General features: G+C 35.0%; 1 protein-coding gene across 3 annotated transcripts in view; it reads right to left on the bottom strand.

Moving 5' to 3' along the window:
• The window catches only part of JAK2 (Janus kinase 2), a 90,191-nt gene that overhangs the window by 37,866 nt on the left and 25,004 nt on the right, over nucleotides 1–27,321 (bottom strand). For all 3 annotated transcript variants that reach the window (XM_070480430.1, XM_070480429.1, XM_070480431.1), the window contains exons 3-5: nucleotides 26,350–26,473; nucleotides 15,522–15,639; nucleotides 7,774–7,919 (exon numbers count right to left, since the gene is read on the bottom strand). In XM_070480430.1, coding sequence (XP_070336531.1) covers nucleotides 7,774–7,919; nucleotides 15,522–15,639; nucleotides 26,350–26,473 — 388 coding nt within the window. The remainder of the gene's footprint in view (nucleotides 1–7,773; nucleotides 7,920–15,521; nucleotides 15,640–26,349; nucleotides 26,474–27,321) is intronic.

Below are 27,321 nucleotides of genomic sequence, written 5' to 3'. Positions count from 1 at the left end.
TTATAGAGCCATCATTAAAATTTAAATTAAATAAAATTACAAATAAATTATATTTAAACATAGAGAATGAATACTCAAAAGGCATCACTTTCTAATTATTTTACATTATTTATTTATTTATTTTTATGTTTTTTACTACTATATGTACTTTTGAGGTTATATCTCAGTTATGGAAAGGGTTTGCTACTCATCTCTTTTCAACTCTGCATTGGGTGATCTCAGATTGCTACTTTGAAATTGGCCACAGATACTTGGTATTTAAACCATGCATATCAGCAAAAGTTACAAACAAATCAGATATTTTTTTCTCTGTTTAAGAACTGTTGTTAAACATTTACCAGCACACCACTGCTTTCCTTCCTTCCCTGCTCTACCCTAATCCCCTTATGGAGCTATCAGTCTTGTCTTCAAGTAGCCAAAGCTGCTGGGAAAAGTCATTTGACAAGGTAGACGGGTTGAATTATAAATTCATAATCACAAATTTCAAATAGGCTTTTATCACTACTATCACTTTTATGACATTTCTCTGTTCAACTAATTTCCCCAAGTCCCACAACTATGTCAAAACTCCTATATTCTTAAAGTTCCTACTTTTATTCTTACACCTCAGCTACATTTCTCTCTATTATCAAAAATGACTTCATCTTTTTCTCAGGGGAAAAAAAGCTTCTCTAAGCAGAATTCCCTCAATATCTTGCTGCTGCTGCTGCTGCTAAGTCGCTTCAGTCGTGTCCGACTCTGTGCGACCCCAGAGACGGCAGCCCACCAGGCTCCACCGTCCCTGGGATTCTCCAGGCAAGAACACTGGAGTGGGTTCCCATTTCCTTCTCCATCAGTATCTTGCTAGTAAACCTTATACATGTGCACTCATTCTTTCTTCCTTCCCACCTATTACAATAAATAAGGTATAAATCTGTTAAAGTTATTTCTTTGATGTGTACTTACCTCTACCCTCTGGGGAATTTTACCCTATTTATTACTTATCTTCTATCCACAAGTTTTAAAACATTAATGTTCTTCCCATCTTAAATATAAAATCTCCTTATCCCTCATCTCTCTCCAGCCACAGACTATCTGGCTTCTTTTTAAAGAGTTCATATAGCCAATTTCATTTCCTCACCTTCCATTTACTCCTTAACTCACTCCAATTTGGCTTCTGTTCCATCATTCTCTAGAAACCACTCCTGCTAAGATCAAGGAATGTAGCTAAAACCAAATTCCTTGTTCATTTTACTTGTCATTTTCCAGAAGCATCCAACAGTGTTAACCACTCTCTCCTTGATACTTTCTTCCCTTAGCTTTCTTGATTTTCCATCCCATTCCTTTGGCTACTTTGCCAGTCTTCTCTACAGGCTCAATCCCCTTTGCCGGGCTAAGTCACTTCAGTCCTGTCTGACTCTGTGTGATCCTACAGACAGCAGCCCACCAGGCTCCTCTGTCCACAGGATTCTCTAGGCAAGAATACTGGAGTGGGTTGCCATTTCCTTCTCCTCAATCCCCTTTAGCTGGTGATAATTGTTAGAATTCTTCAAGACTTAACTACGGGTCCTCTTCTTTTATCATCTATACTTTCTTTTACTCTAGATAGTCTATATACAAACGACTCTGATATCTCCATCTTTAGCCCAGACCTCTAAGCTTGAGACATTATCCTCCATAGTCAAGTCAATTTACCCATATAATGTGGCTGTCTCAAAAGTGCCTCAAACAATGTAGCAAACCAAATTCATAAGTCCCCATAAGGTCCTCCCCTAAAAGATTCTCCTAAAGCATTCCCTATCTGAGTACACTGCACCAAAGATCCTCTATTCCCACAAGCCCCAGAAACTCATGAATCATTCTTTACACAACTTCCCCACCAACCCTCATTATTCAATCTGTCACCATCTTCCCTTGATTTTCCCTTCTAAATATTTCTCTAATTTGCCCATTTTTCTTATTATTAACTCATTCAACTGCAATTCCTAAAGGAACTACTGCAATGATCTTACTCTCTAGGGGACCCACACTTCCATTTTCTCTTTCAGCCCTCTAGTTTTCTACACTGTTGTCATAGGAATCTTCTAAACACACAAATCTTTTTACCCGTGCTTTAATACCCTTACACAGGGCTTTGCTGGTGGCTCAGTGGTAAAGAATCCAGCTGCCAATGTAGGAGATATGGGTTTGAACCCTGGGTTGGCGAGATAACCTGGAGAAGGAAAGGGCAACCCACTCCAATATTCTTGGAGCCTGGTGGGTTGCAATCCACAAATTTGCAAAGAGTTGGACACAACTTAGCAAATGAGCACAAACGCAATACTCTTTACATAGTTTCCTAGCGTTCTTAACCTTATCAACATGCCTCTAGGTTCTATATGGTCCAGCCCCTGCCTCATTACCTACTAACTCTTTCAGCTCTAATAATACTGACTCTTCATTCTTCCCATGTTTCTTTCTGCTGCAAAGCCTCTTCCATGAGCCTCTACTCTCCATCACTTACCTCTCTCCACCCATTAAATTATACTCATTTTTCAGACCTCAAAAGTCACATTCCTTTCCTTTTCAGGGCAATTATATATTTGTAAAAGACTCTTGATGAAAGCGAAAGAGGAGAGTGAAAAAGCTGGCTGAAAACTCAACATTCAAAAAACTAAGATCATGGCATCCGGTCCCATCACTTCATGGCAAATATATGTGAAATCAATGGAAAACACTGACAGACTTTATTTTCTTGGGCTCCAAAATCACTGCAGATGGTGACTGCAGCCATGAAATTAAAAGATGCCTGCTCCTTGAAAAAAAAGCTATGACAAACCTATATAGTGTGTTAAAAAGCAGAGACATTACTTGGCTGACAAAGGTCCGTATAGTCAGTTTTTCTCATAGTCATGCATGGACTGAGAGCTGGACCGTAAGGAAGGCTGAGTGCTGAACAGCCGGTGCTTTTGAATTATGGTGTTGGAAAGGACTCCTGGGAATCCCCTGGACTGCAAGGAGATCAAACCAGTCAGTCTTAAAGGAAATCAGTACTGGACATTTACTGGAGGGACTGACGCTGAGGCTGGAGCTCCAATACTCTGACCACCTGATGTGAAGAGCCGACTCACTAGAAAGACCCTGATGCTGGGGAAGATTGAAGGCAGGAGGAGAAGGGGACAACAGAGGATGAGAAGGTTGGATGGAGTCACTGATTCAGTGAACATGAATTTGAGCAAGCTCTAGGAGATGGTGAAGGACAGGGAAGACTGGCATGCTGCAGTTCATGGGGTCGCAAAGAGTTGGACATGACTGAGCAACTGAGCAAAATATGTAAAATTTAATAAAAGTCTGGATAGAATATAGGAGAGCCTCAGTAAGTTTAGAAAAAACCTGAAAGGTTTAAAAATACAATCAGAATACAAATACTTCCTACTTTACCTTCTTCTGTCAAAAACTTTAGCTAAACCAAGAGCCCTACTAAACCTGGATTATAATTTACATAGACACCAGTGCTACTTGATTTTAAAAGGCTTTGAAAGCTTATCTGGAAATCAAAAGAGGAGTTTAAGATAACAAAATTCAGAAAGTTTTTCCACTTTGATTCCTGGAATAAAGGACAGACGTAATTCTTTGCTATACTACAAGAATGTATGGTTTCTTAATATGATGAATCTACTTTGGTGTCATCTGCGATGGGAACTAGCTAGATTTTGTTAGAAACTCTAAAAATGTTTCAAAAGTCACAAAGTTATTAACTCCTGAAGCATGAAAACATTCTTCTTGACGCTTTCGTTATACTGAAACTTTAAGTGTTAGTCGCTCAGTCACGTCCAACTCTTTGCGACCCCGTGGACTGTAGCCCACGAGGCTCCTCTGTCCATGGAATTCTCCAGGCAGGAATATTGGAGTGGGAAGCCATCCCCTTGTCCAGGGGATCTTCCTCATGACCTGGACTGAGCCCGGGTCTCCTGCACTACAGACATACTCTTCACCATCTTAGTCACCAGAGAAGCCCTAAACCTTTAAGGTAGCCTAAAATTCAGGCTCTAAAAGCTTTTGAAGTTAAGTTTTGTCTTACATACTATTTTTGTACCATAACATGAAATCTTCATCTTATTATTACAATTGGAACAGACCACTGTAAACTCTAGTATCTGCTTAGCTGTGTAGGAGTCTAGTGATATGAGGTATTATACCTCTGTTGCTATGTAAGTGGCCTTGGCCCTGGGCTAGTGTTCGCAAATTCAGCAGGGTCTCCTTGAAACACTTTCCTTTCTCTAGGTCTCTTCCTTTTGCAGACCTAGGATTTCAAGGAGCAGATGAAGAATGAAACAGAAAAATCTTATCCATTTCCTTTACTTTCTGTATTCCAACACCAAAACCACAATGCCCAATTAGGATCTGACATAACAAAGGCTAAGTATCTAATACATACACATGCACAAGGAGATGCACAAACACATAGATATGGGTACACATGTAGACACAAAGGCTTGTTCTCACAGACACAGATGCACCTAATACACAGGTACAGACACACAGAGATATATTTTACATGTATTTTTTTAAGTCTAGGAAAGAATATGTATTATTTTATGTATTATACTAGGCAGAGAAGCATTCTCTACTGGATATTTCTAGGAACAAAGCAGCTTATTTCATTCGGTAAAAAACAAATTATTCACCTGTTCTTCCATCAATCCCGAAAACTTTAACAAAAAGTAGAGTTCCTTGATTATTTTTCAGAAATAAGCAATAAGTGAAAATTTGGAAAACATAAGTGAATTAAATTACATTAAGAAGGCTAAACAGTGATAATTATTTACCTAATATTAAAAGGTCATGGTACCAAAGACAAATGAAAAAATAGATAAATTAGGTTACTTCAAAATTTAAATTCTTGTGCTGCAAATAATGCTTTCAAGAAAGTGAAAAAAATCCACAGAATAAAAAAAATATTTGCAAATCATATATATGAGAACCTACATCAGGAGACTTGTATTCATGATATATAAAGAACCTTTATAACTCAATAATTAATACTGAATTGTACAATTAAAACAAGTAAACTTTATGTTATGTGAATTATATCTCAATAAAGCTGTTTTAAAATATTATGGAATCTTTTAATGAATGTTTAGTATCTATACAATTTTAAAAGTAAATGAAAAATGAAGCAGAATTTTGCAGATGCATTTATATTCTGGTAAAGATAAAGAAATATAATTACTACACATTCACTTTTTTTAGGACACTAGATTAAATAGGCAGGAAAAAGAATAAATAGATGATGTGATTCCTGACCTCAAAGAAACCACAATCTATACTGTGCCAAGACTTTGGACAATATCATGTCTCCATAGCAGAAGTGTTCCACCAGAGCTTAAGCCTGGTTAAGAGTTGGCTTCATATTTAAAAATTCATTTTCAATGGCTCAAAGCTTCTCTGTTTTTCAACTATGTCCCTTTCAATTCCTTCAGTTTCTACTGACAACATCTAAGACACTCACCTTGTTCTACTATGGTCTTGCTACAGCAGGTATTCAACAAATAGTTGTTAAACGAATGAGTGAACAAACAAATGAATGAGTAAGTTATTACACTAAGAGGTGTTTGTCTGGATTTTAATAAAGATGAAGGCCTTACTGGAAAATAGAAAAATTTTTATTTTTTCTTCAGATGTTGGAATCTTTAAGATACCATACCTCAGTGAGTTCCTGAAATCATTCTGTATGGTCTACACCCTTAGGTTAAGGACTAATAGACATTTGGAAAAAAAAACAAGAATACCTAAAACCAAAGAGGGAAACATAGAAACTGATAGCCTGCAAACTGGGTATTTAACATGAGGGCAGTCAGAAAAAAAGGGACAAAAGCCAGTTACTGACTTCTAGGAATAAAGAGAATTTTAACCAGATTCATGACATCCTCAAACTTATAATCTGGTAGTTATATATAATATGTAAAACAAATGTTTAGTCTTCAAACTTCAAAAAAAAAAGTATCCTTACAGTAGTCATATATAGCTTCAAAAGGAGTAGAAGTTTTACTGCCATTAAAGCTGGCTATAGGAGTAGCATTTCAAAATGACTGTCAGAATTCAAGATGCAGAAGAATAATTTGGAGTCTGTGGATCACATGTATAAGAATCTGCTGGATGTGTTATAAGACAAATAAGGCCTAAAGATCTGATTATAACTGATAACATGGTATTATATAACAGAAACTTGTTAAAGGAGTAGAATGTATGTTCTCACAATAAATACTTATGTGAGGTGATAGATATGAACTGTTTTACAATATATAGGTAGATGTACACTTTAAATATCTTATAATTTTATGTCAAGTGTACAAAAATAAACTCAAAATGGATTTTGAATTTAAAAGTCTAAATGTAAGACTGGATACTATAAAATTCCTCAAGGAAAACATGGGCAGAACACACCCTGACACAAATCATAACAGTATATTTTGGGGGGAATTCATCTCTTAAAGCGAAGAAAATAAAAGAAAAATAAATAAGCAGGATCTAATTAAACTTAAAAGTTTTTGCATAGCAAAGGAAACCATCAACAGAATGAAAAGACAACCTACTGAATGGGATAAAATATTTGCAAATGAAATAAACGATAAGGATTCAGTTCAGTTCACTCAGTCATGTCTGACTCTTTGCAACCCCATGGACTGCAGCACGCCAGGCTTCCCTGTCCATCACCAACTCCTGGAGCTTGCTCAAGCTCATGTCCATCGAGTTGGTGATGCCATCCAACCATTTCATCCTCTTGCCTTCAATCTTTCCCAGCATCAGGGTCTTTTCCAATGAGTCAGTTCTCAACTCATATAACTCAACATCAAAAAACCAAACAACCCAATTAAGAACTGGGCATAAGAACTGAATAGACATTTTCCCAAAGAGGAAATGCAGATGGCCATCAGGCACATGAAAAGATGCTCAATATTGCTAATCATCAGGGAAATGCAAATTAAAACGACAATGAGATGTCACTTTGCACCCACCAGAATGGCTATTAGAAAAAAAAAATCATACAAATATCAAATGTTGGTGAGGGAGGAATGTAGACTGGTACACCATTGTGAAAAATAGTATGGAGGCTTCTCAAAAAATTAAAATTAAAACTAACATATGACACAGCAATTCTACTCTTGGGTATAAATGCAAAAGAAACAAAAATACTGATTTGAAAAGATACAAGCACCTCAATGTTCACAGCAGTACTGTTTACAATTGCCAAGGTATAGAAGCAACCTAAGTGTCCATTAACAAATGAATGGATTAACAAGATGTGGTACACACACACACACACACACACACACACACACACACAATGGAATACAACTCAGCCATAAAAAAGAACGAAATTTTGCTATTTGCAGCAAAATGGATGGACTAGCAGTGAATTATGTTAAATGAAGTATGCCAGACAGAGAAAGATAAGTAGTGTCCAGTATCACTTATATGTGGAATCTAAAAAATATAACAAACTAGTAAACATAACAAAAAAGAAATAGACTCACAGACATAGAGAATGAACTAGTGGTTTCTGGTGGGGTGAGAGAAAGGAGGAGGAATTGTACATAGGTAGAAGGGAAAAAGGATTGTTATGATAACATACAAAATCATTTGTTTGAAACTTTTGAAAATCCTAAAGCACTATGGAATTTAAAATTTTCCTCATGTAATTTTAAAAAAACACCAAAAAATAAATACAGGCAAACCAGAAAAAAACAAATAAGTTATACAAAAACTATAACTAGTCATACTTATATATATGGATTTGCATAAGAAAATTACCTGATAGAGCTATAGATGTCCAGTGGGGTTTGATTCTTTTCTTTGGCTATTCTCATCATATCTAACACTGCCATCCCAAGACATTCTTCCTGTGTTTCATGAGTCACAGGTACTTTTATCCATCCATGTAAAAAATCATGCCGCCACTAAAGTAAAAACAAAATATAGAAGAAAATATTTCTGAAGTTTCACTATCACATTTTAATCTATTATTGTATTTTACTGTATTTTGATCTATAACATAATTTTCAGAACATATACATTTAACAAGGTCAACTCCTCCCTTGATTTTGAAACACTCTACCATAAAGTTTTAGTATAAGTTCTTTTGCAAATGGAAAGTGATTTAAATTAGGTTCCCAATTATCAGCCTATTTCACTGATTCTATCTTCAAACTGTATCTTCAACATCAAAATTACCTAAATTAAAATAGGTATTAATCAATTAAATATGTACTGAGTTCCAAATATGCTCAAAGCATTGTACTAAGGACTGTTTTGACTACAAAGAAATATAAGATGTAGCCTCAGCCTCCAAGGAGACTAAAATGTAGCCAGGAAGTGAAACAAGTGAAAAAAAAAATTATAATGCCAGACACTGCATAGTAAGTACCACACAACAGATGATTTAGGAACTTAAAAGAAGTTGAGATTATATCCAGTAGGAGTAATTAGGAAAGGTTTCACAGAAAAATTGAAATTTAATATATTCTTTGAATATGAAGAAATTTTTAAAAAATATTTATTTATGTATTTATTTATTTGGCTGCACTGGGTCTCTGTTGTGTCACACAGGATCTGTGGCTCAGCTGCTGCAGAGAATGTGGGATCTTAGTTTCCTGACCAGGGGTTGAACCCATGTCTCCTGTACCACACAAGGTGGACTCTTAACCACTGGATCACTAGAGAATTTCCTGAAGAAATTTTTGATTAACACAAAACAGGATGCAAAAATAGAAGAAATGGTACAAAAAGAAAGCACAAGGCATGTTCAGAGATGCAATGTAGTTTGGTTGGAGCAGATAATTCATGTAAAGTGAACAGAGTGAATTAAGACTTGGAAAATCAAGTTGGGCTCAAACTGCAGGTACTCTTCAACAAGTGGATCCCAGAAGCAATAGAGAACCATTTTCTTAAATGTATCCATTTCATAAAGTATCTTTTCTTAAAGCATCATGCCTGTTTCACTGGTAGAAGTAGCAATGATACAAGAAAAGAAAATGAAGTGTATTCAAGGAGACTCTTGAAGAGGCTATAGTAATGGTTCAAATATGAGAGAGTAAGGCTCTGCTGTATAAAAGAAAAAACACTAAAAGAGTCTGAAAAAACCCACTAACTTTATAATTATATGTAAAAGAATGAAGAAAATGGAAAAACAGAAATTCTAAGATTTTTATCTAGACAATTTAGGGATACAGATAAAATCAGACTAAATATGTAATGGGAGAAAGGTTAAAAGCACCAATATTCTAAAAATAACAATTTTCTTTATAAGAAAGGTAAAAGCCGTAATAATGGCTGAAATACCAACCAAGGTTTAAACTAAGAGAAAAGATCATCCATATTTTATACACATATCTCCCTTCTTCCATATGATAACATCTCATGAAATAAGTTTTACATAAATTTAAAAAATAATTTTATTAAAAAATTAATATGCACTTAAAAGTATATTTGTTAGCTAACTTTCTATTAACAAATTAGAAAATATTTTTGTATAAGAAAAGAAATATATGACTTAAAAGGCACAAACCATGAAACAACCAGTGAGCACACACACACACACCCCCACCCAAAACAAAGGCCTCAATATTGGTAAGGCTAAACTGACTCAAAGAAGGATATTTCTTTTTGCTCAATTTCAAATACTAATTTCACTCCACTTCTGAAAATAGGCAAGTAAGTTATTCTTAATTTAAAAAAAGCCACAGATAATCAAAGGCTAGGAAGATTATTTTTAATAGCTTGCTTCCATTTCATATACTATATGGGACCAGAGTATAATAAATTCTGTTTATGAGAATATCCTGTTGAAATCATGCCCAAAAGGCAATAAACATACGAAAAAATTAGTGCAGTGCTAACAACATAATCAACCAAATACCATTAGAAAAAAGTTACAAATGAAAGAGTCCCAAATGTCAAAGCATATAATTTTAAACTAGCCTTCTTAACCATCAATAAAAACTGATTCATTGGATTGACTCATTTAATTAAAACTGTAGAAAAGTAGTTTCTCATCTAGGCAGCTGACATTTGAACCAGTAAGTTTTATCTACATTCAGCCGGGGGGGGGGAGAAAAACAGTTAATAGTAAAAAAATTTGCCATATTTAGTCTAAAACATGCATAAAGTCTAACCTGATATCAATACAATCTAAGAATAAGTTAACTATTACCTTATTTATTTTCTGGGCATGGATTTAGAGAAGTAGAAACACTAAGTAATAGAAAATTGCATGTAGTAGTGTCCAGACACAATTTAGGACTCTATTATGAAATTATCTTGCCATCCTAGATAAGAAAATCCCTTCTAGAAAGGTAAAATTGGAAATCACCCATCATTTTTCTAGATCAAAAGTATGAGATGTCATAACACTAATATCAGGGTAAAGTAGCTCAGTGAATTGTTTAGGAAAACCTGCCCTGTCAATGGGACTCACCTAGCATGCCACCAAATAAACTATGGATGCGCAACAGATGAAATAATATGATTATAAAAACAACAGAAAGTCATAACTTCAGAGTGCCCTATTCTCAGAAACCTGTTCTCTCTTTCCTTAATGACCACTGAAACAAAGGAGCTATGTAAATTGATTGACAGTCAAATGGTTTTGACAAGAGTGCCAAGACCATTCAACAGAAAAAGAATAGTCTTTTTAACAAGTGGTGCTAAAAAAATTGGATATCCACATGCAAAACAATAAAGATGGACACTTACCTTACACCATATAAAAATTACCTCAAAACATAAGACTGTCCTTACATGCAGGTGACATGACACTACATATAGAAAACTCTGAAGACTCCACACAAAAACTACTAGAACTGATAAAAGAATTCAGCAAGGCAGTAGGATACAAGATTAACATACAGAATTTGGTTGCATTTTTACACTAACAATAATATATCAGAGAGAATGTTAAAACAAAACTGCTTTTCAAACAAAATTTTATTTTATTCAAAAAAATAAAATACTTAGGAATAAATCTGACCAAGGAGGTAAAAGCATTATATGCTGAAAACTATAAAACATTAATAAAGAAAATTAAAGATTATTCAAAGACAGAAAGATATCCTATGTACTTAGATTGTAAGAATTAATGTTGTTAAAATGGTCATACTACCCAAAGAAATCTACAGATTTATTTAGCATAATCCTTTCAAATCACCCATGACATTTTTCACAAACTAAAAGGAATCATCCTAATTCTTTGGGGCGTGCCATGCAACTTTCAGGATCTTAAGTTTCCCAACTGGGGATTAATCCCAGGACCTGGCAGTGAAAGCACCAAGTTCTAACCACTGGACTACCAAGGAATTCCCAGATAATATTCAAATTTATATGAAACCATAAAAGACCCAGAATTACCAAAGTAATCCTAAGGAAAAAGAACAAAGCAAGTGATCCTAAGGAAAAAGAACAAAGCAAGAGGCATAATCCTCCCAGACTTCAGACATTACTACAAAGCTACACTAACAAAAATGGCATGGTACTGGTACAAAAACGGACATACGAATCAATGGAACAGAATGGAGAGCCCAGAAATAAACCTACACACCTACGGGAAACTGATCTTCAACAAAGGAGACAACAACATACATTGGGAAAAAGTCTCCTCAGCCAAGTAGTATTGGGAAAGTTGAATAGCCACATGTAAACCAATATTAGAACACATGCTCACACCATACACAAAAATAAACCCAAAATGGTTTAACAACTTCAATGTAAGACATGACACCATAAAACTCCTAGAAGAAAACATAAGCAAAACATTCTGACATAAATCCTACCTATGGTCAGTCTGCCAAGGCAACAGAAGTAAAAAAGTAAAAATAAATAAATGGGACGTAATCAAACTTACAAGCTTTTTACATAGTAAAGGAAACTGTAAACAAAACAAAAAGAAAACCTATATAACAGGAGAAAGTACCTGCAAATGATGCAACAGGCTTAATTTCCGAAATACATACATGGCTCACACAATTCAGTAACAAAGCAACAAATAACCCAGCTGAAATATGGGCAGAAGAGCTAGACATTTCCCAGAGAAGACATACAGATGGGCAACAGGCACATGAAAAGACGCTCCACATCATTAATTGCTGGGCTTCCCTGGTGGCTCAGATGGTAAAGAATCCGCCTCCAATGCAAGAGACTCAGGTTTGATCCCTTGGTCGGGAAAACTTCCTGGAGAAGGGAATGGCTACCCACTCCGGTATTCTCACCTGGAAAACTCCATGGACAGAGGAACAACACAAAACAAAAATACACTGAGATCTCACTTCACATTGGTGAGAATGGCTATTGTTAAAAAGTAATAACAGATGCTACAAATAACAAAGGCTAGAGAGTATGGAGAAAAGGGAACCCTCCTACACTGTTGAAGGGAATGTAAGTTGGTATAGCTACTACTGAAAACAGTATGGAGGTTCCTCAAAAAAACTAAAAATAGAGTTGCCATATGACTCAGCAATCTCACCCCTGGGCATATATCTGGAAAAAAACTGTAATTCAGAAAAATAAATGTACCCCAACGTTCACAGCAACCTATTTACAAGAGTCAAGACATAGAGACAACCTAAATCTCCCCTGACAGATGAATGGATAAAGAAGATATGGTACATATATACAATGGAATACTACTCAGCCACAAAAAGGAATGAAACAATGCCATTTGCAGCAACATGAATAGATCTAGAGATTATCACAGAAGGGAAGTAATTCAGAAAGAGAAAGACAAATACCATGTGATATCCCTTATATGTGGAATCTAAAATATGAACTTATCTATGAAAAACAGAAACAGACTCACGGGCATCCAGAACAGACGTGTGATTGCCAAGGGGTGGGGGGACAGACTGGGAATTTCAGGTTAGCAGGTGTAAACTAGAGAATGGATAGGTAACAAGGTCCGACTGTATAGCACAGGGAACTATATTCAATATCCTATGAAAATCTATAACTGAAAAGAATATAAAAAGTGTGCGTGCCAGGTCTCTTCCGTCGCGTCCGACTCTTTGTGACCCTATGGGGTAGCCCAGAGGTTCCCCCATCCATGGGACTCTCCAGGCAAGAACACTGGAGTGGGCTGCTGTGCCCTCCTCCAGGGGATCTTCCCAACCCAGGAGTCAAACCTGCATCTCTGTGTCTCCTACGTGGTAAGGCAGGTGGGATCTTTATCACTAGCACCATCTGGGAAGCTATGGAAGAGCGATGTATGAATCACTTTGCTGCATAGCAGAAATTAGCACAACACTGTAAATCAACTATAATTCAATCAAAAAAAAATGAAAAGAGATCAAAGATCTAAATATAAGAGCTAAAACCATAAAATATTTATAAAAAATAAAGAGGGAAAGCTTCACAATGATGGATTTGGCAATGATTTCTTGCATTTGACACTAAAAGTATAGATGACAGAAGGAAAAAATAGATAAATTGCACTACATCAAAATTTAAAATGTTTGTGCATCACAGGACATAATCAACAGTGAAAAGTCACCTCAAGGAACAGGAGAAAATAACTGCAAATCATTTATCTGATAAAGGGTTAGTAGCCAGAACCAGACAACAACAAAAGAAAAAAAAAAAACTAAATAATCTAATTAAAGAAATGAGCAAAGGACTTGAACAGAAACTTCCCCAAAGAAAACATACAAGAGGCCAATAAGCCTATAAAAAAATGCTCTAAATAATTAATTAAAGAAATGCAAATCAAAATCACAACACGATACCACCAGAATGGCCATTATCAAAAACTGTTGGTGAGGAACTGTGTGCCACTGCAATAATGTAAAATGGTGCAGCTGCTATGGACAACAGTATAGTAGTTCCTAAAAACATTAAAAATAGAATTACCATATGATCTAGTAGTCTCACTTCTGGATATATACCTAAAAGAATTAAAAGTAAGGTCTCAGAGATATCTGTACGCTCATGTTCATTACAGTATTACTCATAAGTACCAAAGGTAGAAGCAAAGCAACTATCGAAGAAGAGACATGAGTAAACAAAATGTGGTATATACAACAGAATATCACTCAACTTTAAAAAGGAAGAAAATTCTGACACATTCCACAACACAGATGAGTCTTGAAGACATTACGATCAGAGAAATGAGCCTGTCTCAAAAAACTAAATGCTGTATAGTTCCACTTAACTGAGCTATCCTGGAATAAGCAAATGAATAAAGACAGAGTAGAAAGGTGGCTGCCAGAGGTCAGGAGGAGAGGGAAATGAAGAGTTACTTTTTAATGGGTATAAAGTTTCAATTTGGGAAGATGAAAAATGTCCTGGAGATGGATGGTGGTAAAGGCTGCACAACAATATGAATTCCCTGAATTGATGCCAATGCTTTGATCACTAAAAAATGGTTAAAATAATAAACTTTATTAAGTATATTATATCTCTTCACACATAAAAATGTCAGTTGCTCTATACAGCAAAAAGAAATATTCTTTAATCTGTTGCTCATAAACTGAACTATATCTACTACACATCTTAGAAATGTAAGCTATGAGGATTTGTGAGATTACTTCCCATGATATTATCAAATCTGATTTAGAACTTGACTGTATACCTTGGGAATATCAAGAGCATATCTTTACATAAAAGCACTAATTTCTTTCTTTACTAACTACTCCTCATTCTTGTAGCACACAGACTCAAAAGTAATTTAACGACAAAACATTTCAATTACTGTTTAAATCAAGGTTATAAACAAGAAGCCATTTTAAAATGTTCCAAAATACCACAAAAATCAAACAATATTAAAAAACAAGTAACTGGAACACAGTTTCCAGGCTAAATATCAACAACCAGCTCCCCTCCTTTGAGGGGCTACACATACGACTGTACTGATAGTTCACTTTCTATGCAGTTACTTTCTTTACATTTCGCTACCCACTAATAGAAGTCTGCAATTGTTTAGGAATTTCTTAAAAACCTCTCTAAAGAAATTTCACTGTCTTATATTCTAGCCACTTAGGTCTACATGAATCATGCTGTAAAACTCAGTCTAAACTTTGTGAAATTCTTAAAATGATTTAAAGCACTAAAATAAAAAGAAAATTCAAAAGGGCCAATTCTAGGAATCTTTATAAATTAGAGTCTATTATCCATAAGCCATGGGCTTCCTAGGTGGCATCAGTGGTAAAGAATCTGCTTGCCAATGCAGGACACGAGACGCCGGTTCAATCCCTGGGCCAGGAAGATCCCCTGGAGTAGGAAATGGCAGCCCCCTCCAGTATTCCTGCTTAGGAAACTCCACTGACAGTGGAGCCTGACAGGCTACAGTCCACGGGGTGGCAAAGAGTCAGATATGACTGGGCACACATGCACATACATCCAAAAGCTATGGGATTAAAAATTAGTGATAAAAGACTCAATTCTGTTACCTCTCTGCACCTGTTATGCATACACAGCATCAATTTTCCCATATGCGATTATTTCCTGATTAAGAAATATACTATACAGCAAGATATTTATAATTTAACACATGGGCAATGAAGATAATATAATCATACCTGAGCAAAAAGGTAAGACATGACAAAGTCATCAAGAAGAGGAGCTTCAGCACCTCGAGATATTCCATGTCGATAGGTTCTGTTGCTGCCATTACAATACCAGTAAGGAAAGTAAAATCTACGAGACAGTTAAAATACTCAGTCAGCCTCCAAACAGTTCTAAAATAGATAAACTGTGTATATATAACCATTTCCAGTATACCAAAAGGTATTATCCCATACGCAGAAAACACAACTAAGTGTTAAATACAAAGTGAGGATAAAAGGAAATACAGATAAAACCACAGTAATAACATAGGCAGAAAATATAAGAAACACAAGTTTAAAATTCATAATCTGCCTTCTTCAATGCACAGAACATAGAAGCAATAACAGAAAATAGAGGAATGCAGAAATAAAACATTAACAAAAAAATTTTAACGTAATTCTAGGAACATCAATAGAAGAATCTGAAAATGTTAAATTTGGTGTGAAAACAATTGTGTCTTCTTTTTAAAAATGGAGATTACATTAAAAAGAATGAAATAATACCAATGGAAACAACTGCTTCTTTTAAGAAATGCACATTACATTAATGAGAATGAAATAATACCACTGGCAGCTATATGGATGCACCTGGAGATTATCTTATTAAGCCAAGTCATAAAGAAAGAGAAAGACAAATACCATATGATATCACTTACATGTGGACTCTAAAATATGACACAAATGAACTTATCTATGAAATAGAAATGGACTCACAAACATAGGTAACAGACTTGTGGTTGCCAGAGGGGTAGGGGAGTGGGGGAAGGTTGGATTGAGAGTTTGTAGTTAGCAGATACAAACTATTACATATAGAATGGATAAACAAATAGCACAGGGGTATTCAATATCTTGTAATAAGCCATAATGGAAAAGAATATAAAAAACAATATACATAAATATGTATAACTTGAATCACTTTACTGTACACCAGAAACTAGCACAACATTGTAAATCAACTATACTTCAATTTAAAAAAAAAACAGAGGTGACAAACTTGTCCTTCAAAGAAACAAAAAAAACTCTATATTGCTTTCACAGCTCTATTGAGACATACTTCATTAAAAGTTCAATGTTTTTAGTATACTCAAAGCATTGTACAAATATCACCACAACCTAACTTTAGAACATATTTATCTTCCATAAAAGAAATTCCATTCTAACAGTCACACCCAAGCCACCCTTATCTGCTCCCCAGCCCTGTTACCATTATTCTGTCTCTATAAATTTATCTATTCCAGACATTTTATATAAATGGAATCATATAATGTGGATTTTTCTACCTTCTTTCATTTAGCATAATGTTTTCAAGGATCACCCATATTTATAGCACGTGTCAGTACTTCATTTCTTTTTATTGCCCAATTAGATTTTCATTGTATGGATGTACCACATTTTGATTAACCATTCATCACTTTATGGACATTTGGTTTGTTTCCACCTTTTTGCTGTTGCGAATAATGTTGCTAGTAATAATCATATACAAGTTCTTTTTTCCCTGAGGATGTATATTTTCATTTCTCTTGCATATATACCTGGGTGGCACCGCTGAATCATATGAAATTTTATGTTTATCTTTTTAAGGAGTAGCCAAACTCTCTTTCAAAGCAGCTGGATTATTTTATACTTCTAACAACAATGTATGAGTGCCCCAATAGGTCCATCCTTGCCAACACTTGAGTGGAAGAGTTTAAGCTGAATTTTTCTATGGTACTGCTGACTTAGCATTCATTTTGTTTGCTCAAGAGTCCTATACGTACCTTATAAACTGACATTAATCCCCACACAAATGCATGCTCCAGACAGAAATTTGCAGAGTCACAAGCAATTACAAGTTCCTGATACAATTTCTCCAACAGCCTTTGTGATCCATAGTCATCCTTGCCTCTCCATGCCCATCCCTATGTGCCTCTTCAGTGGACGCCCATATGGCTTACCAAAATCCAGGTTTTTTGAAATGAGTCTAGCCTTAGTCCAGGAACCCCAAAGCACTCACCCACAAACCGTAATAAAGGCATGTACTCCAGGGCTGACTCTATCTGCAGTGTGCCTTAACTTTTCCATGTGACACCTTAAGGCATGCTGGTATGTCCTCAAGGACCAGTGAGTAATAAACTTTTCTGCTTCAATACCTTTTGCAGTTTATTGTTGAAATGTGGCTCACCATCTGGTACCCTGTGTCCCACTTAATAAGAGTTAATTTGAAAAACTGATAATTACTGTCCATCTTTTTAATGCTTTCCATTCTAGTGGGTAAATGATATCCCATTGTGGTTCTGATTTACATTTCTCTAATGAATAATGATGTTGAGTATCTTTTCACATGCTTATTAATCCTTTGAATGTTTTCTTTAGAGAAAGGGCTATTCAAAACTTTGCCCATTTATTTTAGCTGGCTTATTTGTCATTATATTGAGCTGTAAGAGTTCTTTATATACTATAGATATAAGGTATTTGTCAGATACATGATTTACAAACATTTTCTTCCATTCTGTGGGCTGTCTTTTCACATTCATGTCAGTATCCTTTGATGCACAAACATACTTTGATGAATCCCAACTAACCTATTTTGCTGTTGTTGCTTAGGCTTTTGGTGCCATATTGAAATCACTCCCTACTTTAAGTACACAAAGATACAGTCCTATGTTTTCTCCTAAGAATTTTATAGTTTTAGCCACTAAATTAAGGTCTATGATCCATTTTAAGTTACTTTTTGGTCAATGGTGTGAGTTGGTGCTCTAAGTTTATTACCCTACATGTGGATATTCAGTTGTCCCAGCATCATTTGTTGAAAAGACTATTCTTTCTCCATGAATTGTCCCAGCACCCTTGCCTAAAGTCTACTAACATAATATGAGAGATTATTTTTGGACTTTCAATGTATTCCATTAATGTGTATATCTAACCTGAGGTCAGTACCACAGTCTTAATAACTATGATTGTGGACTAAGTTTTGAAGTAAGAAATGTGAATCTTCCTACTTTGCTCTTTTTTAAGACTCTGTTTTTTCACAAATTTTATGATTATCTGTCAATTTCTGGAATAAAGACAGAATTTCAGTGGAGATCACACTGAGAATAAAGATTAATGATGGGAATATTGCTGTATTAAATCTTCCTATACACAAACATGAGACAGTTTTCCATTTATTTAGGTGTTTCTCTAATTTCTTTCAATGATATTTTATATTTCTCAGTGTACAAATTCTGCAATTCTTTTGTTAGGTTTAAATCAAAGTATTATTTTATACTACTGTAAATGGAAGCTTATTAATTTCACATTGTACTATAATTCCTAGCATACAGAAATACAACACTTTGAACTTCTATCCTACAACCAGGCTGAGCTCATTTATTAGTTCTAATAGTTCATTAATTTCTTAGGATTTTGCATATACTAGATCCTAATATCTGAGAATAGAGTTTTATCTCTTCTTTTCCAATATAGATGCCCTGTATTTCTTTCCCTGGCTAGAATCTATTCTACAGTGTTCAACAGAAGTGGTGAGAGCAGATATTCTTGTCTTGTTTTTGATCTTTGGAAGACAGCATTAAGCTTTTCACTATCAAGTATTAGATTAGCTTTGGAGTTTTTCACAGATCCTTTATCATACTGAGGAAGTTCCAGTCCATTCCTGTTGTGTTTAGTATTTTGATTACAACAGAATATTGAATTCTGTCAAAAGTTTTATTCCATGTTTATTAAGATGATCATATGCTTTGGCTCTTTATTCTAATATGGTACGTTATACTGATTTTGAGATGTTAAAGCAATATGCTAGGATAATTTCTACCTGGTCAATATTTAATCCTTTTTATATATAGGTAGATTTGGTTTGCTAGTATTTTCTTGATGATTTTTACACCTATGTTTATAAATGACATTGGTCTGTAGCTTTCATATTTTTTAGACTTCTTTGTCTGGATTTGGTATCAGGGTAATGGTGAACATGCGGAATGAGTTGGCAAATGTTTCCTCCTTTTCACTTTTTGGGAATAACTAATAGGGGCTTCCCAGGTGGCTCAGATGGTAAAGAATGTGACTGCAATGCAGGAGACCTGGGTTTGATCCCTGGGTCAGAAAAGATCCCCTGGAGAAGGCAATGGCAACCCATTCCAGTATTCTTGCCTGGGGAACCCCATGGACAGAGGAGCCTGGCAGGCTACAATCCATAGCAGTAAAGAGTCGGACATGATTGAGTGACTAACACTTTTACTTTTTTCAGTATCAACATTCCCCTTCATGGATCACAGTCTTGTCACAGTGAGGGGACTTGCATAACTCAATGAAGCTATGAGCCATGGCATGCACGGCAACCCAAGAAGGAGGGGTCATAGTGGAAGGTTCTGACAAATCATGGTCCACTGGAAGAGGTAATGGCAACCTACTCAAGTATTCTTGCCTGGAAAGCCCCATGGATAGTATGAAAACGCAAAAATATATACCAACAGAATATGAGCCACCCCTACCCAGGTCGGGAGGTGTCCAGTATATTACTTGGAAAGAGGGCAATTACTATTAGCTCCAGTAAGAATGAAGTAGCTGGGCCATACAAGAAATGACACACAGCTGTGAATGTGTCTGGTGGTGAAAGTAAAGTCCAATGCTGTAAAGAATAACACTGCATATGAATCTGGAATGTTAGGTTCATGAATCAAGGTGAATTAGACATAATAAAACAGGAGATGGCAAGACTGAACAAGTACATCTTAGGAATCAAAATCAGTGAATTAAAATGGACAGCCATGGGTGAATTTAACTCAGATGACCATTACATCTATTGTGGGAAAGAATTCCTTAGAAGAAATGAAGTAGTGCTCATAATCAACAAGGGTCCAAAATGCAGTACCTGGGTGCAATCTTCAAAACATCAGAATGATCTTTGTTTGTTTCCAAAGCAACCCATTCAACATCCAAGTTGAATCCAAGTGTATGCCCTAACCACTGATGCCAAAGAAGCTGAAACTGACCATTTCTATGAAGACCTACAATACCTTCTAGAACTAACAACAAAAAAAGATGTCCTTTTCATCATAGGAGATTGGAATGCAAAAGTAGGAAGTCAAGAGATACCTGGAATAACAGGCAAGTTTGGCCTTATAGTTCAAAATGAAGCAGGGCAAAGGCTACCAGAGTTTTGTCATGAGAACACAGTGATCATTAGCAAACACCCTCTTTCAACAACCCAAGAGATGACTCTACACATAGACATCACCAGAGTGTCACTATCGAAATTGGATTGATTATGTTCTTCACAGTTAAAGATGGAGAAGCTCTATACAGTCAGTTAAAAAAAAAAAAAAAAAGACCTGGAGCTGACTGTGGATCAGATCATGAATTTCTTATTGCAAAACTTAGGCTTAAACCAAAAAAAGTAGGGAAAATTACTAGGCCATTCAAGTATGACCTAAATCACATCCCTTATGATTATACAGTGGAGGTGACAAATAGATTCAAGGAACTAGATCTGGTAGAGTATATGAAGAACTACAGGCAGAGGTTCGTAACACTGTATAGAAGGCAGTGACCAAAACCATAAAGGGAACATTTCATGTGAGAATGGGCACAATAAAGAACAGAAACAATAAGGACCTAACAGAAGCAGAAGAGATTAAGAAGAAATGGCAACAATACACAGAAGAACTATACAAGAAAGGTCTTAATGAGCCAGAAAACCACGATGGTGTGGTCACGAACCTAGAGCTGGACATCCTGGAGTGGGAAGTCAAGCGGGCCTTAGGAAGCATTACTACGAACAAAGCTAGTGGAGGAGAAGAAATTCCAGCTGAGCTATTTAAAATCCTAAAAGATGATGCTGTTAAAGTGCTGTACTCAACATGTCAACAAATTTGGAAAACTCGGCCATGACCACAGGACTGGAAAAGTAGTTTTCATTCTAATGACAAAGAAGGGCAATGCCAAAGAAAGTTCCAAATATCATACAATTCCGTTCATTTCACATGCTAGCAAGATTACTCTCAAAATCCTTCAAGCTAGGCTTTAGGAGTACGTGATTCAAGAGTTTCCAGCTGCAAAAGTTGGGTTTAGAAAAGGCAGAGGAACCAGAGATCAAATTGCCATGTTCGCTGGACTATCAAGAAAGCAAGGGAGTTTCAGAAAAGCATCTACTTCTGCTGCATTGACTATGCTAAAGCCTTTGACTGTGTGGATCACAACTGTGGTAAGTGCTTAAACAGAAGGGAGTAGCAGACCATCTTATCTGTCTCCTGAGAATCCCGTCTGCGGGTCAAGAAGCAATAGTTAGATCTGGACATGGAACAAGTGACTGGTATGACAAGGCTGTATATTGTCACCCTGCTTATTTAACTTCTATGCAGAGTACATTATGTGAAATGCTGGGCTGGATGAATCACAGCTGGAATCAAGATTGTTGGGAGAAATATCAACAATCTCAGATATGCAGATAGTCTAATGGCAGAAAGTAAAGAGGAACTAAAGAGGCTCTTGATGAAGGTGAAGGAAGAGAGTGAAAAAACTGACTTGAAACTCAACATTCAAAATACTGAAGTAAGGGCATCTGGTCCCATCACTTCATGGCAAATAGAAGAAGAAAAAATATAAACAGTGACAGATTTTATTTTCCTGGGCTCCAAAATCACTATGAACGGTGACTGCTGCCATGAAATTAAAAGACACTTGCTCCTTGAAATGAAAGCTATGACAAACCTAGAGAGCATATTAAAAAGCAAAGATATCACTTTGCCAATAAAGGTCCGCATGTCAAAGCTATGGTTTTTCCAGTAGTCATGTAAGGGTGTGGGAGGCAGACCATAAAGCAGGCTGAGTACAGAAAAATTGATGCTTTTGAATTGTGATGCTGGAGAGGACTCTTGAGAGTCCCCTGGACTCAAGAAGATCAAACCAGTAAATTCTAAAGGAAATCAACCCTAAATATTCACTGGAAGTAATGCTGCTGAAGCTGAAGCTTAACACTTTGGCCATGCGATGTGAAAAGCCGACTCACTGGAAAAAACCCTGATTTGGGGAAAGACTGAAGGCAAAAGAAGAAATGGACAGCAGAGGATAAGATGGTTAGATAGCATCACTGACTCAATGGACATGAACCTGAGCCAACTCTGGGAAACAGAGGAGGGCAGAGCAGCCTGGCAAGCTACAGTCCATGAGGTCACAAAGTTGGGCAAGATTTACCGACTGAAAAACAACAAAGTATCAACATATCCTTAAAAGTTCAATAGAATTCACCAGTAAAGACACTTGGACCTGGGCTCTCCTTTGTACAAAGTTTTTTGTTTTGTTTGTTTTTTAATTACTAATTGAAATCGATTTCTTTACTTGTTAAGGTCAATTCACATATTCTATTTCTTTGTCAGTTTTATAGTTTGTGTCTTTCTAAGCATTTCTCTATTTCATCTTGGTTACGTAGTTTGTTAGCATACAGCTGTTTCTTATAATCCTTTTTATTTCTGTAAGGTCACAGTAATGCAACCTATTTTATTCCTGATTTTAACAATTTAAGCTTCTCTCCTTATCTAGTTAAAGCTTTACTGATACTGTTGATTTTTTCAAGGAACCAACCAACTTTTGGTTTCCTCATTGTCTCTTGTTTTTCTAGCGTCTATTTCATTTATCTCTACTCTGATCTTTATTATTTCCTTCCTTTAACTTGCTTTCAGTTTAATTTACTCTTCTTTTTCTACTTTGTTAAAATGGAATGTTATTGATTTGAGAACTTTTCTATATAGTTTTTATAACTATGAATTTACTTTAAAGCATGGTTTTTAGCTGCACACCGTAAGTTTTTTTTTACACCGTAATTTTTCATAAGATCCATTTTCATTTCCAGTTATATCAAAATATTTTCTATTTTCCTTTGTGATTTCTTCTTTGACCTATTATTTATTTAGAATAGTGTTGTCAATTTACCACATATTTGTGAACTGTCCAGTTTTCCTTCTGTTAATGATTTCTAATTTACTTCCAGAGTGGTCAGAGAACATACTTTGTATAATTTCAATATTTGTAAATTTACTGAAATTCATTTGATGGACTAACACATGATCTAACTTGGAGAATATTCCCTATGCACTTGAAAAGAATATGTATTGTCCTGTCATTAGGTGCAGTGTCCTATGTTTGTATGTATAGCTAGTTTACAATGTTATTCAAGTCTTCTATTTCCTTGCTGATCTTCAGTCTGGTTTTTCTGTCCATTACTGAAAGTGAGGCATTGACGTCTCCAACTATTATTGTCGAACCATCTAGTTTTCCTTTTAATTCTTTCACTGTTGCTTCATTTATTTTGGAGCTCTGTAGCTGGATCCAACTCATAGCAATTAGAAGCAAATATCATGCTTTCTAATGGATAAACTCCTTGATCATTATAAAATGTCCCTCCCCTACCTCTAGCAACAATGTATATCTTATAATCAACTTTGCTTGATAATACAGCTTCTCAGCTCTCTTTTGGTTACTCAATACCTGCTATATCGTCTTCAATCATTTACTTTCAAGATATTTGTGCTTTTGAGTGCAAAGTGTGCCTCTTATTGACAGGATGTAATTTATATTTTTAAAAATTTAGTTCTTCAGTCTCTGCTTTTTTGCGAGTTTAATTCATTTACACTTAAGGCTATTATTGTTAATAAAGTATTATGTCTGTCATCTAGCTTCCACTAGGATTTTTTGGATATTTTTGTCTTTTTGTTCATTTGTTTCATTATTGCTACAGATATTTTCTAATATATTAATAGATTAAGTTTCTAGTGCATTATTAATACATTAAGTCTCTTATTTTATCTTTTACTATATATTTTTGAATTTGGCATAGGAGTCTCTCAGAGAATTACAAAAGACATTGTAACTTAAACAATCTAGTTCTTATTAATATCAACTTAATTTTAATACAATATAAAAACTCTCTTTCATTCCCTTTATTCTATATTTGTCATATAAACCACATCTTTATATAAGTTCTCCAACACAGTTGTATAATTGTGCTCTTTTATGTTGATTCTGAAATAACACATAAATATGTAATAAAGGAAATGAAGAAGAGCCTCTAAACCACAGACAAGCAGAATTTTTTAAAAATATATAAAATCTCTTTGGGGTAGTTTCTGGTTACATTATCCTTGGTACTTGTGATTATAGGTAGCAGTGCATACGTGCCCCCTGAGTTTAAAAGTAGGAGGAAGTCATGAATTTGATAAGGGAAACAATTTTTAATTCTTTAGGTAAGCAAACTATTCCCCACAATACCCAAAGTATTTACTATCTGACTTCTTACAGAAAAACACTGCAGATTACTGCTCTATAGACATTTTAAAATAAAGACACACTACTTGCTAATTACAGAAAGAAATTATAGAAATTGATAAAGAAAATATTCTTAATAACATACTGACATTCTGTGAAACATATGTTGCATATTACTCTGCTTCTTTAAATAACATAAATTTGAAAAGTCTTAAAACCTGCATAAAAGTCTTAATAAATTTGAATAGGTTTAATTCTAAGTACCTTATGTATTTTGCTTTTATTAGTCTTTAAGTGACCTCTTTTCTGTTTGTTTATGGTGTATGGAAATGGCTACCTTAATATACTGATCACATAAATGTAGCCTTCTGCTAAATGGTTATTACTGATGCCTGTAGATTTGCTCATATTTTTTTTGTTAACAATCACATCATTTCCAAATAATGACTTTTTCCTGCTTTGTTCTCAATTATGAAATATTGTTTCTGTTTTACTGTATTGGTTAGGAACTCCACCAAAATCCTATATATAAGTAGATTACTATATTCATGTTATCTTTGCTTTCTATCTTACTCTTGACTTTAGAAGAGAATGATGCTAATATTTTATCATTTAAGAATATTATTTGCCACATGTTTTTTGCAGATATCCTTTAATCATGGTATGAATGTCTCTCTTGACTTTTAGTTTACTAAGGTTTTGTTTCCTTTTTATAATCATCAATGAGTCCATGGTCATGTTTTACTATGCAACACTGACTCTCTATAGAACTGATCTATTTCAGAAGTAAGAAAAGACTGGACTTATTTCTTTGTTTCATCCTTTTAAATCATAAAATACCTCTGGATTTCTCTAAATTGGCATTACATATTACCAAGAATTCTTAAATAATTTGTAATTTGAGGTTGTAAATAATCACTGGCAAAATCTTATCCTTCCTTCACATCAACTGAAAAAAGTTACTAAAAAGAATAGCTGTGAGATCATAGATTATTATATAAAACATCAAGTTTTCTGAGAAATTATCAGTATATCAAACATTTAGGATTTTGCAAGTAAAGGTCATTCTTATTCTTTCCAAATTTTAATTATAAATTTAAGTGGAAAAGTAGCATCCTACCAAAACAGCTTTATTCTCAGAGCATTCTAGTAAAAGAGCATGTATGAACACTTTATCTAGTGGGGAAAGAGAATCTGAAAAGAAGTGTGTGCATGCATACTAAGTCACTTTAGTAGTGTTAGACTCTTTACAACCTTATGGACTGTAGCCCACCAGGCTCCTCTGTCCATGAGATTCTCCAGGCTAGAATACTGGAGTGGGTTGCCACGCACTCCTCCAGGAGATTTTCCCAACCCAGGGATCAAATCCATGTCTCTTACATCTCCTGCATTGGCAGGTGGGTTCTTATCCACTAGCACCACCTGGAAAGCCCAAATGAAGATTAGATGCTAACTGGTTCTGATCTCCAATACTAAAGACCTTGCAATTAAAAAGTATGGTTGATAATTTTTCCCACTTTGCTTTTTACCATTAAGTTAAAAGTGACTACTTTACTGGAGAAAGTACCTGATTCTGTAGAGTACATTTTGCCTGGTTGATTCATCTATATGGAAGACATGGTTGGGCGGATACCAGATCCTTTCTGTTTCACTCATTAAAGCAAACATACTATGATATACAGGTGTGATTCCTAAGAAAGAAACAGAAACAAATTATTACAGATATTAAAGTACATTTACAATAACATCTATAATCTACAGTGGGGCTGAAGCAATAACTCTTAATTAAATCTATGCAAAATACAGCAGCAGTCAAAATCTTCCAGTTCAACACTACTTACAAGTAAGTTCTTAATTAAATATATTTTCCTCCTATATTGTAACATTTGACTGCTAGGATTCTTTCAAACACATTATAAAAAAGTTTATCTAGTTTTTTTAGTTGTCTGGTACAGTAAAGTTGACCCAATAATACTGGATTAACCCAACAATATTGTTTTAAATAATAATGAGGGTACCAAATAACTAAAATATTTGAGTCACCAGGAGCTTTAAAAAGAACAATGAAACAGTTTTATTTTTAAATCTCAAGTTTTACACAATACACTTGTTATTATATTCTCTGAACTATTTAAACTTACAATGAAACTTTTAAACATCAATGTACAACGCAAGGATATGTGATTTTTTTTTCAAAAATATTTTAGAAGGTACATTAACAAAAGGTTGAAGGCCAGTGAACTTTAAAAATCACATAGAACACTTAAACCACAAAATTAAATAATGTATATTATTTCCAAACACAGAGAGAACCCACACAAGTACATACCAATCATGTGAGGCTAAAAACAAGTCTCCAAAAATGCCAGAGAATGGTCATACATACCATGTTTTCTATTCACATTTCAACTAAATCAGAAACAAATACTAAGAAAAAAGAGAACAGGAAAACTGACACATTTTTTAATTCAGTTTGACCATGATATCAAAACCAAAGACATTATAAAATGGTAAATCTCACGTACCAAAATAAATTTAA

The sequence above is a fragment of the Odocoileus virginianus genome, chromosome 18 (assembly GCF_023699985.2).
Source record: "Odocoileus virginianus isolate 20LAN1187 ecotype Illinois chromosome 18, Ovbor_1.2, whole genome shotgun sequence".
NCBI lineage: Eukaryota > Metazoa > Chordata > Mammalia > Artiodactyla > Cervidae > Odocoileus > Odocoileus virginianus.
Note: the sequence above shows the minus strand (reverse complement) of the source record. Positions and strands in the feature narration are given on the sequence as shown.